General features: G+C 38.4%; 2 protein-coding genes across 3 annotated transcripts; one reads left to right on the plus strand and one right to left on the minus strand.

Moving 5' to 3' along the window:
- Window positions 1-244: 244 nt before the first annotated feature.
- Window positions 245-5,592, minus strand: LOC147850637 (U-box domain-containing protein 2-like). The gene is made up of 5 exons (XM_087336332.1): window positions 5,486-5,592; window positions 4,951-5,227; window positions 3,244-3,360; window positions 1,312-3,126; window positions 245-592 (listed from the first exon to the last, which is right to left on the minus strand). Exons 2-5 carry the CDS (start codon window positions 5,221-5,223, stop codon window positions 515-517), a joined length of 2,283 nt encoding a protein of 760 aa, XP_087192458.1. The 5' UTR covers window positions 5,224-5,227; window positions 5,486-5,592; the 3' UTR covers window positions 245-514.
- A 7,466-nt stretch (window positions 5,593-13,058) lies between these two features.
- LOC147850638 (uncharacterized) lies at window positions 13,059-17,255 on the plus strand. 2 transcript variants are annotated; one of them, XM_087336869.1, is made up of 10 exons: window positions 13,059-13,158; window positions 13,295-13,390; window positions 13,487-13,618; window positions 13,737-13,863; window positions 14,031-14,174; window positions 14,363-14,455; window positions 14,610-14,781; window positions 15,329-15,407; window positions 16,573-16,650; window positions 16,882-17,255. In XM_087336869.1, the coding sequence occupies exons 1-10, from the start codon at window positions 13,117-13,119 to the stop codon at window positions 16,993-16,995; spliced, it is 1,077 nt and encodes a 358-aa protein (XP_087192995.1). In that variant the 5' UTR covers window positions 13,059-13,116; the 3' UTR covers window positions 16,996-17,255. The 2 variants fall into 2 exon arrangements, with proteins under 2 accessions (XP_087192995.1, XP_087192996.1); XM_087336870.1 differs by having other exon boundaries at window positions 14,616-14,781.
- The last annotated feature ends 1,119 nt before the right edge of the window (window positions 17,256-18,374 follow it).

Below are 18,374 nucleotides of genomic sequence, written 5' to 3' on the forward strand. Positions count from 1 at the left end.
ATCAAACTCCCAATAATTGGTGCCATCCATCACACCCGGTGCATTAAGGCAAATTCTCTAAGAGTCATCTAAACATCTCTGAATATTAAGAGTTGGGATCTGTTTCAAACTTACCAATATATAAAAAAGTTAAAACTCTCACAAGTGCTGATGGAGAACATAAAGAGCTTTCCAAATCTCAACTATATGGTGCATTGACTGACCATAGGAAAAATGGAGCAATAATAAGGGTTTGTGTAGTCAGTGATAGAAATTTTCACGTTAAATAAAAATTGTTACAACAATTTCGTTATATATAGACACGCAAATGCAAAAACCAAGCATTACTAGGCAACCCTTGAGAACCAGTCAACCTGAAGATCCCACCTCAGAAGTACCAATTGACTTTGCCGCTGCATCATAAATCCCATTTTAATTTTATGTAGGAAGTTCAATCCTTGTGTATGGTAGCAAATCAATGGTCTCCATCAACAATTTAAACCAGACGCAGAAATAGAACCAAAGGAACTCAATGTCAGTGATGATCTCGATGCATGTCAGCCTCTTGCTTGGTTTGCCTTTGATCTCTTAAGAGCCGTAAGAGATTTTTTGCCTGCAGATGGTAAATATCATTTAGAAAAACTCGCTATAGTACGAAAATCCTTAGAGCTAAATTAAATGTTACATAAGCATACACACAATGCCAGAATCATACAAAGGCCATAAGGTCATTGATTGACAGATGAAAGCAGTTTGGACTGGAAAGGTTTCATGGAATGAAAGAGCTCGCCACACTCATGGAACTGTAATCAAAATTAATTCGAAAAATACTTGCCAAAAGAACCCCAATCATTTCCACATGGCATGGCCTGTGAGTTGAGTTGGTAAGTGTGAATCTGGGGCATGACTATGATATAAACACATCCAGACCATAGCTGTGACACAGAAGGTGGTAATAATCTATATGAACTGACCGTCCATGGGCAACAGCTCAGGGATATTTTTCTTGGGCCAAGATCAGATCTTTGGCCTTATGACTCCTTACGGTTAAACCCAGCATTAGGTTGGATTATACTTGTTTCTAGTCGTACATACGAATATTCACGGGATCATTCTGTCATTGACCCCTTGCTAGCACTTCCTCTCTGGGGGCATTCCATTGTCTTGAGAGCCCCACGTTTCAATATTCATTTCATCGTTAATTCCTGCTGATTCACCATACATAGGCGAATAAGAGGCAGTCAGCACCTTACATCTAATGTTTTGGTTTTGTGATATCTGATCACCTGACTAACAGCAAAAGTGAGAGAAACGGGACCAAAAAAACATTACCTTTTCCTTTGCCCTATTTGTTCCCGATCTTGCCAAGGCAGCAAGAGGTGGAATTGCCCCTTCTTGCAGAACAGATATTCGGAACTTTATATTATGCGAACATAAAAGTAAGAGAGCTGCTGTGGCATTCTCTTTGCCCCGTTGTGACCCCGTCTCAACCACCTCTACCAAGCCTGATATCCCACCATGAACTTCACCAATGGATGCCACTCCCTCCGGAATATGAGCAAGATTGTGGATGACTGCAACTGCTTTGTCCACCAATCCGGCAGCAGGATCAGACATGAGTGCAACTAGTGGCTTCACTGCATTCGACCTCACGATCTTCAACTTGTTCCTGGGCTCTGTTGAGAGATAATATAAAGCTTGGACTGCATCCTTCTTGCCTCGTGGTGAACCATTGATAAGAAGATCAATTAGCAGTGGAATTGCAGCAGACTGACCAATCGCGGCTTTGTTCTCATTATCCATAAGAGATAAACTAAATAATGTTGCAGCTGCGTTCTCTTTGGCAGCCGGGGTACCCACAGTGAGGACATGAGCTAGAGAATCAATTGGATTGGCTGTGGAAATCTCAGACTTATTATTGTCATTAATTGACAAGTTCAGCAAAGCTGTCACGGCATTCTCTTGTATTTCAGGATCAGCCGAATGCAACAAAGAGACCAAAGGTCGAATGGCTCCACATTTAGCAATAATAATTCTGTTTTGTGTGTTATGCCTGGTAAGGAGCCTTAGGTCTTTAACAGCAATACTCTGGGCATCTGCGGAAGGTGATTGAAGATCCTTCAGCAGGGCTTGCACCTGTAGTTGGAATATGTCTTCATCATCTCCCGATAAATTTGGTTCTACTGGACCAATTCTCTGCACAGCTGAGTAATTATTTTGTGTGCTTCTGTTACTCGAGCCAGAGCCACGATTATCTGAAATTACATTTGATCTACGCTCCTCATTGTATGCTGCAATACTTGAAGATGCAAGATATCTATCGCCAGAGAAATCTTTTTGCAAACTCAATGCTCCAATGCTATCGTCAATGCTTGATCCATTGCATGCATTTAGAGCATGAATACTTGAATTCCCCATAGCCTCTATCACACTAAAACTTCCATCTTCCCTAGTACGAGGATCATCATCCAGCGTAATCTGAGATTCAGAGGAATTCCCCCCATGTGGCCTTAATGCATCCGGGGATGGCTCTTCGCTCACTATATGGTTCACAGTGCCATTGGTCGGCTTTTCAGCGACAGGAAGAGACATGCCATTTGATTCAGACCAGTTGGCGATCAAAAACTTAACATTATAATTGGGAATAAGATTCATATGAGCCAGCTGTTTCCTGCTCTTTGGACAGCTAGTATTCCCTTGGTCAAACCACTGCTGTATGTTTACTCTTTCGTACGTCTGCCCAGATGCAACAATTACTGGATCTTTCATCAGTTCCAACGACAGAGGACACCGAAAATCTGTAGGAATTGAGATCTTATGCTCATGCTCTAATAATTGCTTCTGTTCTGCCAAATCGTCTGCCATCTGCGTCATTAAAATAATCAATAGATTTATAAATTCTTCATCCACTTTCTCTTTATTCAAGTGAGCTTTATTCCTTTCCTTCTCGAGTAAGCATGCTTCTCTCAGAATCTCTTGATTGCACGTCAAATCGAGTTTTTCCCCAATATCTACAAGCATACTGTGGCTCAGCTTTACGCCTTTCTTAATCTCCATCAAAGCATTTGCAATCTCTTCATGAAGTCTTTCCTCTAGAGAATCCATATGAAAATTATGAGTCTCAAGTTGATTTGAACATAACACAACCTGGAAGCCAAAAAGACAAGGCACAGAATTAAACTATGTTGGTATAAGAACATAAAAGGGCTAAAATGCTGACATCTCAGAACATTTCTCTCAGTTAAGATATGCATGCTTATGTACTTGCTCTTGTATATGATCTGACAGTTGCAGTGTTCTCAGTGGAAATAATCTTAGGCCGGATTGCAAATCCATCGATAGTTCTGCAAACGCCTTCAAAATCCTTTGTTTCAGAAGCACCTGAGAACATAAGCACAATACTAGATTAAGCAACTAAACATTGCACGACGAGACAACCTAGTTACCACTGAAATAGCTTAAAGTCAGAGTCTGGAGAAAAAACATACTAGGTACCCCAGTTTCAGTCACTGGGAGGAGTTATGTTTGTTTGCTTTCATGACATTATTTAATCATTGCAATTTTTATAGGGGGTTGGCAAAGTTCAAAGCGGATCCGAAAAAGATTAAATGGAAAGCCAGGATAATCTAAGTTACATGAAGTATTCAAGGCATCAAGTTTGGCCAAGTTAGTCAGATATTGTTATTCGGAATGCATTGGTCGCCCAAAGAACAGAAGTTCTACTTATGGACATTGTTTCTCTGTAATATTTGGGGTAATTTGTTGGACAACTTAGTGTCTCATTGCTCCTGAGTGGAAGCAAAGCATAAGGCGGTGATCTATGTTGGATGTGAAGCAATGTTACAGCTAAAAAGCAATTAAAATAGCGGATTCCAATGCCAAACCTAGATAGACGCGACAACCAATGTTGCATTGCTTCCGCAAAGAATGCCATGTTCCATGGGGAGATCAGGCATGTTGAGAGCTCATTGCAGGTGAGATGGTGAAGTTGAAGCATTTCCATCAGTGAAGTGGACGTCCTTACAGAAGCTCTAGGGCCAAATAAAGAAGTTATAGCAGAGCATCGATGTGGCAGAGAACCAACATGCAGAAGAAGTGGATTATGCAACAATTTAGGCCACTGGATAATGCAGGAGTTTGCTGAAGAAAAAGATAAAGCGGGAGTCCAGAGGACTGGTGATCCAGATTGAGCATATAAATGAATTGAGGGGAAAACAGATCTTATACAACTGTAGTCAATAACGTCATGGGTTGAGGAGCTAATGCACTGGGCTGGGTTAGCCATTAGGGTCAACCCAAACTATGAGCACGATACATCCATCTTTTCACAGTTTAGATTGACGGATATGGAATGGAAGATTTTTCCCATCTCGTTTCTATTTCAGAGGTTGTAAGAGAATCCGAACAGGTGCCTAATCTCAGATTCCCTCAGAGCGGAGATAATAAAAAAAGAACCAACATATAACATTATGGCACAATTTACACATGTCTTCATAAATGCGTGGTATCCAGCCCATAAATTTTCGAACGACTTAGTCTACAAATCACCAGTCACACAGATGATCTGCCATATTAATTATTGGCACAACGTTTCCATCTTCATTTCGTCATATCTCTTTCTTCAAACATCATCACTAGCCAAATCAAAGCACACTAACTGATAAACTCTAGTTATCGTGCTCTTAGACAATTTCCTGAGAACTAATTAACCCTGCTTTCCTCATGCCTGAATGGCAACCTCAAGGAAAACGCACACTACTTTATTTTTCCTCCAAAACAAAGCAAGAGCACTGCCAAGCTGCTTTGTCAATTCTCTAAACCTTATTATCCCCTTATCATCCAGGATGCATATGAAAGGCTCAAATGTAAGAGACATGCCATGGATGTAGAGGAATCATACATATTATTAAGAAGAAAAACAAATGATTATGGGAAAAAGTAGACAAGAGTTACAATTTCTCTAGAACTTACCGGCAAGGATTTGCTAGTCTTTCCCGCACATTTCTCCAGAAGTTCTTTCATTTTCAAGCACACGGCCTCTAGTGTGTGAAGATGGGACACCTCATCATCATTTAGGGGCCCACTGGTTTCTTGAAGCTCTTCAAACAGGGTACTCACAACCTTCATACACTCGACCCAACATTGAACATTTGGTTTATAGTATATTGCGTTCTCTGAAATCATAGTTATATCCTGAAAGAGATGGCATAGCTTCTGCATGATTGGAGCATTGTCCACGTCCATGCTCCTGTAGAGATTGACAAGAAAAGGACTGTCGGCTGCAGAAGAATAAGGGTATCTAATAGGCTAAAGTAGATATTATATATAAGATGAGCAAAAAAACGTAGGAAGCAAAGGAAAATGTGTACAAATTTAAAGAGAGATCAAAGGACAGGAGGGGAGGGGTGGATTCAGAACAGATAAGAAGAATCGGACAGAGAAGGAACAGGAACGCATGGGATGGAAATTTGTAAAAAAGCCAAAGTGTTGCCTTCACCTACCTTACCTTGCTCCTCCTCTTTCTTTCTTCTTTCTTCTTCTGTCTTCTGATGATGAACACTGAATTTGTGTGTGTATGTCTGTCTGTCTGGACTCTCTCTGTCTGTATGTATGTATGTATGTCTCTCTCTCTCTCTCTCTCTCTCTCTCTCTCTCTCTCTCTATTTCTGTATGGTCTGTATGTAGTAGTAGGAACTTGGAAGGAATGGAAGGAAAAGGAAGAGGGGGGAATTGAGTGACTGGGTCGTCATCACATTCTGTAGTGTTGTGTTGTGTTGTGTTGTGTCCGAAAGTCAATTCAATCGGCGGAGGATATTACATACCATACCATATCATACCATACCATTAACATAACGTTAACATATGTATATGTGTATATCATTGTATACATAGATAGATAGCTTAAAGATAGTCAATTCTCTCTCTCTCTCTCTCTCTCTCTCTCTCTCTCTCTCGCAAGGTAGCATCCTCCCAAATATGTATTAAGAAGGGAAGCTAAGAAGAAGATCTCAAAGTTTGGGCAAAAGGAAAGGAATTTAAAGATTCCTTAAAGTCAACCGTCAAGGAATAAAAAGATTGACCGTCAATTTCCTATTTTTATAGCGAGACAAGAAAAGAATTTTTCAAATGAAAAGGACCACTAATTTCTTGATGAAAGAATTTGTCAAACGAGAAAGTTTTGGGCTCTACCATATGAAATGCTAGATGACTTCGTAGGGGAAGTTCTTAACCAACGTCACAACGTGAGAAACTAAATGGACCCCATAAATCAATGACTCTCACTCCATTAGTGTTAGTGTTATGTACACATAACATTGGTGAGGGTAGGTCACCAATATTTACATTAGTGAAGGGTATGTTCACTAATGTTAAAAAGGGGACTAATGATTGGATAGAAGGAATGATAGGTGCATGCACTATCATGATTTGGACAACCAATGGAGGGCCTTTTAGAAAAGCACATCTATTCAAGGGGCCTAAGAAAAGGTATAAATATGAGGCTTAGCTACCCTCATAATCACATTACGTCGGAAGGTTGCAGTCTTAGACACCGGCGGTGCGGGTTAGGCTTTTGTCTCGACGATCGTGTTTATCTCTTCCAAGGTATTAGTCATCCTAATATCCGGCGATATGGGACGTCGGTGGTAGGTTGGCTATGTCTAGATCATAGCTCGAGGGTGGTCGGGTGGAACAGGTTCTTCTATCCATTCTATTTTCCTTCTTTTACTTTAGTTTGGTCTATTGATTAGTAATAGACTCTTAACAGTGGTATCAGAGCATTTACTAACAATTTTTTTTGTTGTTTTGATGTTTTTTGCGTGTGAGCGATGGGGATCTAACAAGGCCCGTCATGCTCTTCATAGGATCAAAACAACATTCTTAACCCGGTATTCTTCTTTCTCAATCTCTCTTTTCTTTTCTATGATGCTTTCTTCTTGGTCATAGGGAAGTGGTATTACGTTTTCTTTTTCTTTCTTTCTTCTTTCTACCATCATACGATGTTAATCTACTTATGCATCGGGTCGAGCGTGTTTGCACTAATCGTACACACTCAACTCATGGCCCTTTTGCATATTGCAATGTATCTCCCACTCTCCCCTCTCTTACGATAATAATTATTCTTGTGCATCGGGTCGAGCGTGTTTGCCCTAATTGCACACGCTCACCTCATGGCCCTTTTGCATATGATGTTGAGTATGCCACTCTTCCATTTATTGAGTCATCACTTGGCTGATTCTATGGGATGTTGTGGTCTTGACGAGGTGTATGTCGCCTACCTATGCCACTCTACTCTCTATTGAGCCATCACTTGGTTGATTCTATGGGATGTTGTGGCCTTAACGAGGTATATGTTGCTTACCTATGCCACTTTACTCTTTATTGAGCCATCAATTAGCCGATTCTAGGGAGATGTGGTGGTCTTGAGGAGGTGCATGTCGACTACCTTAGGGTTTCATACCTTAAGGCATGCTTAATGATTCATACACCTAATTGATTATTATTCTAATTAATTTCAAATTACACAAATTTTTGTTTCACTTTTGTATGATTTTCTAGTAATTGTCATTTACCCACCCACAATTAACTCTCTTTCTTGCCCTTATTTTAAGTTCATCTACACTATTTACGTACGTTTAATGGTGTAACGATTCATGTAGACTATTTTTTAATATTGAGTGGGCATCATGCTGTTTTTTGAACGATTTTTTCCAACGGCTCATCTAGGTTTAACTCATATTATCGAGTCTTAGAACTCGAGTAAAACCACGTGAGTTCCCCTATCGATGTTTTACTCATAGATTTGAGTTCTACATCTTTGCGCACAACACCACCGCCACTTGTATCAATTTGTGGCTTATGTCACAATTGTGCAAATTACAACCACCATATTGGGATGTATATGTGCATACCTCGCACCATCCATTTATTGTGACATTTTTTTTAGTAGGTAAGATATGGGTTTTTTTACCTTGTTTTCGTCACTACTTGCCTCTAATGGGTAGTGCCTTATTTTATCGTTTTTTTCATAACATTTGCTTGTTACTCGCAAGACTAGAATATTACTTGCGAGTGCACTTGTTTTTTCACGTAATACACTTTCTCGTCCATATCAATACATGTTGGGTTTGCATTCTAATATAAGGCTAACTAGGAAACTACATTGATGTTAGAACCATGGTCGAGCCTTGGGGAGCCGCCATGATTACTCAAGATAGAGATCCGAGAAAGACATATTAGCTATGTTTGCCCCCATGGTTTTTAAAACACCATAGTGTTACCCTAGTTATCGAATCTCGAATCACATCTCATATGTCTAGAGGGGTAAAGACGTGAGATGCTTTCTTGGTAAAGTTCTTACAATAAAAATTTCAAGCATTCATTTTGCTTGTGTATTTTCTGAACCTCCTTATTTATATTGCATACCCACAGCTTGCATCATGGAACAAGTTTTGAACGTTGTTGGAGCAATCTCTCCGACCGAGACCTCTCAACTCCAATCCACATCTCGCACACAAGTTGAGATCACTATTGAGCAATTGCTCACTACTACCTTGAATCAATTGGCCGAAATGAGGCAGGCCAATATGGCATTGGAAAAGAAATTCCAAGAATTGACTATTGAGTCCAAGAAAGAAGGTGAGCCTTTTTTCGTAGTAACGCCATTCAAGGGAGATAAGAAAGAAAGAACCGAGGAGGCCATTAACACTTGGCTTAGTCGTTGGGAGTCTCACTTTGAGCTCCACCCCAAGCCCGATGCTGTAAAAAATTGGTTACGTCGATCATGACTTAGGTGGCCGAGCTGCTGCTTGGTGGTGTGGCCTAAGGACTGCAAATAACTTACCCACAACTTGGGAAGGTTTCGTTGATGTTTTTAAGAAACTGTTTTTGTAGCCACCTTCTCAAACTGAACAAGCACAACACTTGCTCACGTTGTCGAGTAAGCCATTTACCTCTCTTGAGGATTATGTGCATCATGCTCGGACCCAAATCCAAAAATCGGGACTTATGGGTGAGAAATGGTTTGTTGCTTGCTTTTTGAATGGTATTCCTATGGAGGATTACTATTGGATTGTCCATGACAAGGACCCCACAACTTTTGAGGAAGCTGTCAACATTGTACTTCGGTACCATAGGACTTCCAAGAAAGACCACAATAAACCTGAGTTCGCCAAAACTCCGAATGTCAAGTTCATTGGCAAACGTAAGCAATCCAATGACACTCTTGACCGCGACTCCAAGAAACCTAATGTCTTTTGTGCATATTGCAAGAAGTGGAGCCACACAAAGGACACATGTCGTCGTCTTGAGAGGAAGTCAATGAACACCCCTCCTCAAGAAAAATCTACGAGTCACACAGGTGAGTCTTTTGATGTTGTTGAAGTTTATACCAACCACTTAAGTTCATGTGAATGCACTTTTCCTTCACATTTACTTGGACCTAAGGATTTACTCCAAGCAGTCAGGTATATCAATTGAACACAAGCACATTTCTTGTTTGATTTTGGTAGTTCTCACAATTTTCTTAATGATCACCTTGTGTAGCAAATGGAACTCCACATAAACGCAAGCGATCATATCTATCAAGTTCACATGGCAAAGGGAAGTGTTCAATACATCAGTGGCATTGTTTGTCAACTGCCAATTCAAATAGATACCTATTTGGAGAAGCTTGACTTTCATGTTATGAAACCACAATCCGCAGATGTCATTTTAGGATACCCTTGGTTTTTTAATAAAAAACCCTTATTTGTCCATTGATTGGGTTAATCACTCAAACTCAATCAAATTTGAACTTAATAATTGTAAACATTTTATTCAATGTTCCAAACTTCCTTCTCGTTCACTTATGGCTTCTAAATCTTTAAATGAGTATTCTAGTTCATTAATTTATTCATGTGTAATTGATCTTGCGCTTCAATTTTATTATTTTAATATTGACGCCAAACAATTACCGCATTATGAACAAAGCTTACTCGACTCTATTTTAGACGATTTTCAAGACGTGTTTCCTAATGAATTGCCACTTACTTTACCACCAAAACGTAATGTGGACCATCAAATTGAACTCATTCCTAGTGCTGCTCCTGTGAGCATTCCACCTTACGAACTTAGTCGATTAGAAGAGGATGTGTGTCAAGCTCCCACTCTTCTATTATCGGACCCTTCTAAGCCTTTCTCAATCGAAACTAATGCTAGTGATTATGCTATAAGTGTCGTTCTTTATCAAGGCGGTCACCCTATTGCTTTTGAAAGTAAGAAGCTTGATGCTGCTCAATCTCGGTATTTGGTTTAAGAGAAAGAGTTGTTTGCGGTAATACATGCACTTAAAACATGGAGGCATGATCTCTATGGAAATAAATTTGTGGTTACAACAGACCATCAATCATTGAAGTATTTTTGTGACCAACCAGTTCTTGTTGGTCGTAAAGGTTGTTGGGCTGACCTTATGCAAGATTTTGATTTTGCCATACGGTATCGCAAAGGTTCTATGAATACTGTTGCGGATGCTCTTAGTCGCATTAAAGAAGTTAACATGCTTAGCTTCACGGAAATAAAATCTGATCTTTTAGATCACCTTCGAGGAAGTTACACTTATGAACAATTACCACATTATGAACAACGATTACTCGACTCTATTTTAGACTATTTTCAAGACGTGTTTCCTAACGAATTGCCACTTACTTTACCACCAAAACGTAATGTGGACCATCAAATTGAACTCATTCCCGGTGTTGCTCCTATGATCATTCCACCTTACGGACTTAGTCGATTAGAAGAGGATGAGATCGCTAAACAACTTAAGGAATACTTGAGTATGGGCCACATTAGGTATAGTAAATCACCTTGGGGTACGCTAGTTCTATTAGTTAAGAAGAAGGAAGGTTCATGGCAAATGTGTATCAATTATCGTCGTTTGAATAAAATGACAATTAAAAATGCATATCTGTTACCTCGTGCCGATGATTTGATTGATCGTTTGCATGGGGCCTGATATTTTACAAATATTGACGTACAGACAGGTTATCATCAGATTCCCATTGCTGAGGATGATATTCCTAAAACCACTTTTTGTACACGCTATGGCTATTATGAGTTTTTAGTCATGCCTTTCGGGTTGACTAATGCTCCAGCCACATTCCAACAAGCGATGAATGACGTTTTCCAATATCAACTCAGTGATTTTGTTGTTGTCTTCTTGGATGATATTTTGATATATAGCCATACCTTGCAAGATCATGTTCAACATGTTTGATTTGTTTTGCAAAAGTTGCGTGACAACTCTTTCTATGCAAAACATTCAAAATGACATGATTTTTTCCAAAAATCTATTGTGTACCTAGGTCATTTAATTACGGAAAATGGTGTTGAAATTGAACCTTCTCGTATTGAAAGGGTTAAACTTTGGCCCATTCCTCATAATATTCGTGAACTGCGATCATTCTTAGGGTTTGTTGGATTTTTACGAAAATCAATTCGTAACTATTCCAAATTGACTACGCCATTAACTGACCTTTTAAAAGGTCATCCACATAAGTCTGTCAAACCAATTGCATGGAATGAACAACTTGACAAATCATTCGAGACACTCAAAGAGCATGTGTGTCAAGCTCCCACTCTTCTATTACCAGACCCTTCTAAGCCTTTCTCAATCGAAACCGATGCTAGTGATTATGCTATTGGTGTTGTTCTTTATCAAGGTTGTCACCCTATTGCTTCTAAAAGTAAGAAGCTTGATGCTGCTCAATCTCGGTATTCAGTTCAAGAGAAAGAGTTGTTTGCGGTAATACATGCACTTAAAACATGGAGGCACTATCTCTATGGAAATAAATTTGTGGTTACAATAGGCCATCAATCATTGAAGTATTTTTGTGCCCCGCCAGATCTTGTTGGTCGTAAAGGCCGTTGGGCTGACCTTATGCAAGATTTTGATTTTGCCATACGGTATCGCAAGGGTTCTATGACTACTGTTGTGGATGCTCTTAGTTGCATTAAAGAAGTTAACATGCTTAGCTTCACGGAAATAAAATTTGATCTTTTAGATCACCTTCGAGGGAAATACCTTGATGATAGTTATTTTTCGAAATACTCGACGAAAGCCGAATCTGGTTTAGATGCCGATACTAGCACCCTACCCTCGAAGGCGACCTTTCACATTACAAACGGTTTGCTCTACCGTAGTGGAAAGGTCTGTGTTCCAGATTTACCAAACGTAAAATAGAAAATTCTCTTATAGAACATGGATGTTTCGATGAAACACTAACTTGTTTTCACATGTTGGAGATTGACAGTATGGTCCCCAATTCTATCACCTTTATATGTGGTCTCCTAGGTTGTCGTAGCAAAGGTGTTATTGCCAAAGGTTGAGAGTTGTATACATGTATTATAACTATCCTTAACTTGCCAAATGCCATCACTTATATTTTGTCCTTTCTTTGATGATATATACTTGTGGAGATGGAAAATATTATATACTATTTGTATAGTGCCTCTGGCCTTTTTTAATTTTAATACCAATGGAGCATATTTTTTATGGATTTTTTTGTTTTGGGTGTGATGAATATGCATCCAAAGATGGCAAGTGGGTCATAATGTTAATGAATCAATTGTTGTTAGCATATCCGGTTGATGAAGAGCAGATAGTGAGCACAAAGCTACAAACGCTATTCTAGGACATACGTATAGAGGAATCAATACTTTTGGTAAGTGATGGCATGGGCTACTAGAATAGCAGGGATGTTATTGCTAGAACCTCAATACATGCATTTTTTCACATTTACTTTGAAAGTAAAGCCCGCCCTGAAAGGCCACACAAAACTGTATCTTCAGATTCAGTATACAACGTTGTTACATACATAGTTGAAACGCACATGGTGGTGGGTGGGAGGCACAAACACATATACATATAGGTACATTCTATGTATGTATGTATACAGTAGTATATGTATATGTATATGTATATGTATATGTATACGTGTATATACGTATACATATATGATGTATGTACATATATGTAACAAGAACAGGAAAAGAAATGACCCACACACACGTACACGTACACACGTACGTAGGGTCATAAGAAGAACTGTCTGTGTGTCTGTGGCCCTGCCCTGTCTGCTGTCTCTGTGGCTTGTTGCCATGGCGGACGAAGCTCTGAGGGACCTCAACCTCTCCAGCGAGGTAACGCAACCCTCCACTTCTAATGCTGATCACCCGCTCCTACTTCTTCTTTTCTTTTAATCTCTAGTCTGTCATGGAGGGAAGATAGAGAGGGACGACTGTTTTCTTCATGTCCTTTCTTCTTGTATGTGTTCAGGAAGTGCAGAGGTTCTCCAAGGCCATGAAGGACCCCCAGTTCATGAAGCTTCTCAATGAATACGCCCAGGAGATATCTGAACCCATGAATAAAGAGGTTTGACTATGAACATACATTACTTACACATGCATTACATAGGTAACGCTTCACAAAGAAAATGCACTTGGTCTTGAACGATTTGTGGGTTAACAGGAAGCAGATTGCTACATCAAGATGATGGAGGAAAGGGCGAAAGCAGGTGAATTCTCAATGAAAGGGAAAGAGCTTTTGACCCCACAGCCATCATTCTGTTTTAAGACAAGGAACCAGAAAACAGGATCCAAGGTTAGATAATGTTTATTGTTGGAGAAGACAATATCTTGTTCTGTTTTCTGGATTCCATTTTCAAGCTTTATATTCTGATTGAGGTGTGTATGTATGCACCTAATATTAATATTGGCAGTTTTTCATCAATGTATGCCATTCTGATAAGATAGAGCCACCGAAAAGCAACCCCAGAGCTGATGGCAGTGGAGCAGATTGGGATATTCCGTATGGTTTGAGCCACATTCACAAGGATAAGGACAAAGGTTTCTGATATGGAGTTTTTCGCACCTTGATTAGCAATCAACTTTATTTATAAAGAGAACTAATGAAATTCCAAGTTTGAGAATAAGTAGATTGGTGCACGAAATCACCAGCATCATGTCAGCCATAAATGAGTAAATCCCAATGTGTTTTATAACATATGATGCAGGTGGAAATGAGTGTGCAAGTGTTGACTACGTTGTCAACGAAGAAGTATGCAAACGATGCACAGAAAATAAACGATTCAAACAGTTTGTTTCAGAAACAGCAATCGAATCAGTAGAAAAAAATTATAGTCTGCAACTCACGAGAGGTGTTTCGTACAGCAAACTTCATGCTACTGCAAGAAACACCTTTTTCTTAATTCCTGATATTTGGATAAACAAACTCATGGTTCCGTACCTCGTTTAATGCCTGCCATTTTGATAAACAAACTTATAGTTCCATACACCATATATGCTATTTTGACAGTAACGAAACTTTTCATGATGGGTCATGCAGAAATCATCTATCCCAAGCTAAAATACAAGGGGCCTTCCCAAACTCCCAAAATGCTGACAATACCATCTAGCACACAAGCCATGCCTGCTGCTGGTAGTTTTACAAAATAATAAAATGATGTCTTCATATTTTTAAATATGACAATGGAAGAAGAGCAGGAAATGTGTCTTTTCTGACAATACATAACCCAATGCTGAAAAATTTAAAAAGAATTCATCATATTTCTGCTAAACTCCATGATATCTAGCTACAGGTAGTACACATTGTGCCGATGATAGCAGTGTAGAAAGGAAGAAGGCACTGAAAAAAGTCGATAATAATAAAAAGGATTGCCAAAGTGATATCATAGGAGATGAGATCTTCCATGAACCAAAGTTTGAAATCATATACAGAAATGGTTTAGATCTTGGAAGATTTTGGTTAGTGGTGAACTTTTTAACAATAAACTTTTTTAGATAATGAGAAATTTGTCATGTTCGAACACGTGATCATTGGTGTAAACGAGATTTGTATAGTTAAAGTCACTAAATTATGAAGAACTAATCATTTTTTAAATTGGTTTTCTATCACATCTTTCAAAATATTTGTGATATGGATAATTTTCGTTTGAGCACCAACCATATTCTGTGGCCAAAGAGGATTGAATCTGGGCAAACTGGGCCAGTCTCAAAAGTGATAAGAGCCTTTTTCACCATTTGAATTTAGGTTCGTTAACGCTGGTCACAAAAAAAAAATGGGGGTCTTGTAACTGTGCATATACCAAATTTGCATGCACATTTGTTTCTTTTGATTATAATATCTTTGTGTTATTTTGGGTTTTAATAAACTCTCTCACAATTTGGTGTCACAAGGCAAAATATTCAGTCGGTTCTCCATGTATTCATACATAAGAAGTTAACATCCTGATGGATTACTAGTTGAACATTTTCTGATATATCATTCTTTTCCGTTATCTATTAAACACAGGATGGACAATAACATTGATTCAACAACAGAGCTGGAGATGCCTAAAGAAATCCTTTTGCGAGTGTTTCTACCTGAAGTGGTATATAACTATAAAAGAATCATGTTATTCATCTGTTTATCACTAATCAAATCATCGGAATGTGATATGCATCTTGCTATTCAGTAATTTTTCTTCACACAACCTTGGGCCAATGTGAAGATGGTATCCTGGATGGGTAAACCTAAAACTCTGTTACAAATGCAATACATAACACATCTAGATAAGACACATACGGTAAACCCTCAATGACTCATGACTACATGACTATATCATATAAATACAACATATGTCGTTTGGGACTACCAAAAATGAAATATGAGGTTATTGATACTGAATCATCATCATGTATGTCAAAGAGGATGTATTGTCATTATTATGATGAGATTCAACCACAAGCTTGAGATCCTGATCATATCAGTACTGCTAGAATTCTGTGTTCTCTCAGCGGCCCTAGAGCTCCATTGACTACGAAAGTATTAAGAAAAATCATTGTTAAATAAAACCTAACAATGACTTGGTGATTATTTAAAATAGTTTGAGATTATTTTTTTCGATCGTCATATCTTTTGCTGATTATAATCAATAAAACAACTGTCTACATGTTGGGGAAAAATGGGATGAAGAATCCTAGGATGCTATATAAGAGAAGGAATTTATCATTTATATTGTAAGGGTGTTTAAATGCCTTACTTCTCCATACTGGAGCAGATGGATGTGTAGGTAGGCCCTTACATGGGCCTGAGTTCAAGATGCATCCATTTTTCCACAACCAAATGCACTATTTTAATTTTTAAATAATGGAATACCTATTGACTAAGTTTACCTAATGTATATTGCGCTGGGTGTCAGTTGGCATGTCATAGCTTATGGAAAGTCAGATGGAAAGACCGTAATAATTTCTATTCTTTTGGAAACTCCATCATTTGGACTCTCATTTGATGTGGCCAACACATGTCAGTGGGATCTCTTTGCCGTGTCCTGAGTATTTTCACTGTCTGTATTATTTTGCACTTTTTGTGAGGGATTTAAATACCCTAATATTTTTGCGAATGAATGTTTCTGAATTTACTGTTGTATTATTTTACGCTTTACGAGAGGAACTTAGTATATCCTAATATTTTTGCAGATGAATGTTTGTGAATTTACTGTTTATATTCTTTTACACTTTTTGGGAGGAATCTAATACGCACTAATATTTTTGCAGATGAATGCTTGTGAAGTAGAGCTTGATGTTTCCGATTCCCAAGCACTGTTGAACGTTCCTAATCTATACAAACTCCAGGCAAGATTGTTGTCCATAGATTTTCAATAACATCATTTTTCTGCTTTATATACCACAAATACTTCTTGTTTGTACTGATTATATTCCTAGGTTGTAAAGAGAAGGAAGCGTGTTTGTGTGTGTATGTGTGTGTGTGTGTGTGTGTGTGTGTGTGTGTGAGAGAGAGAGAGAGAGAGAGAGAGAGAGAGAGAGAGAGAGAGAGAGAGAGAGAAGCCATGCTAAGTTCTTCAGGTGAAATGGCGATATATTGTGGATTCTAGCAAGGGCCATGCAAAGTTTGACAAACTCAACCATAAATTGGAAATTGTGTTGCCAATTCAAGCACCTTGCAAGGTTGAGAAGTAGCAGTATTCCATCTTCTATTCCAATCAGAAGACCTCGATGTATTTGAATGTTAACCGTTGACAAATTTATTGGCAATGCAGAACTCGTCCTTGATTTGTGACATGTCCTTGTTTATTTCATTCCTGTAGCATATTTTGTAAACAGTTTAGACCATCAACTTTCTAATTTAGAGGATGATGCCATATGGAAACATCAAAAGCCGGTATTGTAAAGTTATTGTAAAACCCATATTTTGAATAGCAAGTTGGTGTACTTTCTAATGTCTAAAATCCACTCATTTTTTCAAAGCATATGGTGCCTGGCAAATAAAAGCAGCGAATAAATGGTCAATAATGCAGTGTGGGTGATAAGGATAAAATTGGAGTAAACATAAGCTTGATTAGAAATATAGTAGGGGAACCAAGGTTTGAACCACATGGCAAGTCTTTGAGGGCGAGCTTGTAGTTAATTTTAAACAGAATGAATAACTAACAAGTAGAAAGAGGCATATCCTAAACTTGACTTTGGTTTTTAGTTTCCATAAAAACACTGATAGCTATTTTATAACTTCCCAGAAATTACTCAAGAAATTGTCAAACCTATGTTACAAAAAATTACTCATGGGACAAGTAAATTGGTGTTTCTAGGTTGCAATGACATAATCTTGGAGAACCAAATTAGTGAGGAGAGATTTTGATGAGCATTCTATGGCAGAGATATATCTCCTTGATGCGTTGGACCCTTTGAAATGGGCTCGGATGAAGAGGCATTGATCAAAAGACAAAGAATAGCATAGAGCAAGAAAAATATATTCTATACGCTTTATCATATTCCATTCACTCATTTAGGAATGATTGACAAATATAGAGAGCATGTTGCAGATTGAAGGAGTACCATTCACCCATTTAGGAATGATAGACTAATAAAAGCATACAAGTGTGTCAGAAATTATAAAATCCATAGTAAACTACCATTAAGTAACCAAATACCACGTTAATCACCTAACCACAATATAGTTTTATATTACATCTATTGATTGAGAAAACACAGGCAAGAGCATCAAGAAAATACAAGGAAATATCAAACTTTGAGTATATTATTTGTACAATCATAGGTGGGCAAACAGTGAAGCATGCATCTCCATTAAATATACAACTATATCTAACTTACCTAAAAAAAGCACATATTACATATTAAAACAAGAGGATGGTTAGCTTTGAGTTTAATGCACATATTTCTATGCTCAACAGTGAATGTAGTGTGAAGAATAGTTGGCGATCATTTATACTCATATTACAGAATCCTCAAACATTCCGAAGTCTCAATAACTTCCAAACATCAACAGAGAATCAACATGACCTATGCAATTAACTTTGTTCTGACATTCTGTATACCCAAGA

This window comes from Azolla caroliniana, unplaced genomic scaffold (assembly GCF_043228905.1).
Source record: "Azolla caroliniana isolate FFs.n. ecotype wild unplaced genomic scaffold, voAzoCaro1.0.p SCAF_21, whole genome shotgun sequence".
Taxonomy (NCBI): Eukaryota; Viridiplantae; Streptophyta; class Polypodiopsida; order Salviniales; family Salviniaceae; genus Azolla; species Azolla caroliniana.

What these genes read in the sequence shown, in the direction of transcription:
- LOC147850637 (XM_087336332.1), bottom strand. Translation starts at nt 5,223, where the DNA reads ATGGACGTGGACAATGCTCCAATCATGCAGAAGCTATGCCATCTCTTT. An exon ending in AGACTAGCAAATCCTTGCCG is followed by an intron (nt 3,361 to 4,950) that starts GTAAGTTCTAGA and finishes TTATGTTCTCAG; the next exon opens with GTGCTTCTGAAACAAAGGAT. An exon ending in CAGATCATATACAAGAGCAA is followed by an intron (nt 3,127 to 3,243) that starts GTACATAAGCAT and finishes TTTGGCTTCCAG; the next exon opens with GTTGTGTTATGTTCAAATCA.
- LOC147850638 (XM_087336869.1), top strand. Translation starts at nt 13,117, where the DNA reads ATGGCGGACGAAGCTCTGAGGGACCTCAACCTCTCCAGCGAG. An exon ending in CTGAACCCATGAATAAAGAG is followed by an intron (nt 13,391 to 13,486) that starts GTTTGACTATGA and finishes GTGGGTTAACAG; the next exon opens with GAAGCAGATTGCTACATCAA. An exon ending in TTAGATCTTGGAAGATTTTG is followed by an intron (nt 14,782 to 15,328) that starts GTTAGTGGTGAA and finishes TATTAAACACAG; the next exon opens with GATGGACAATAACATTGATT.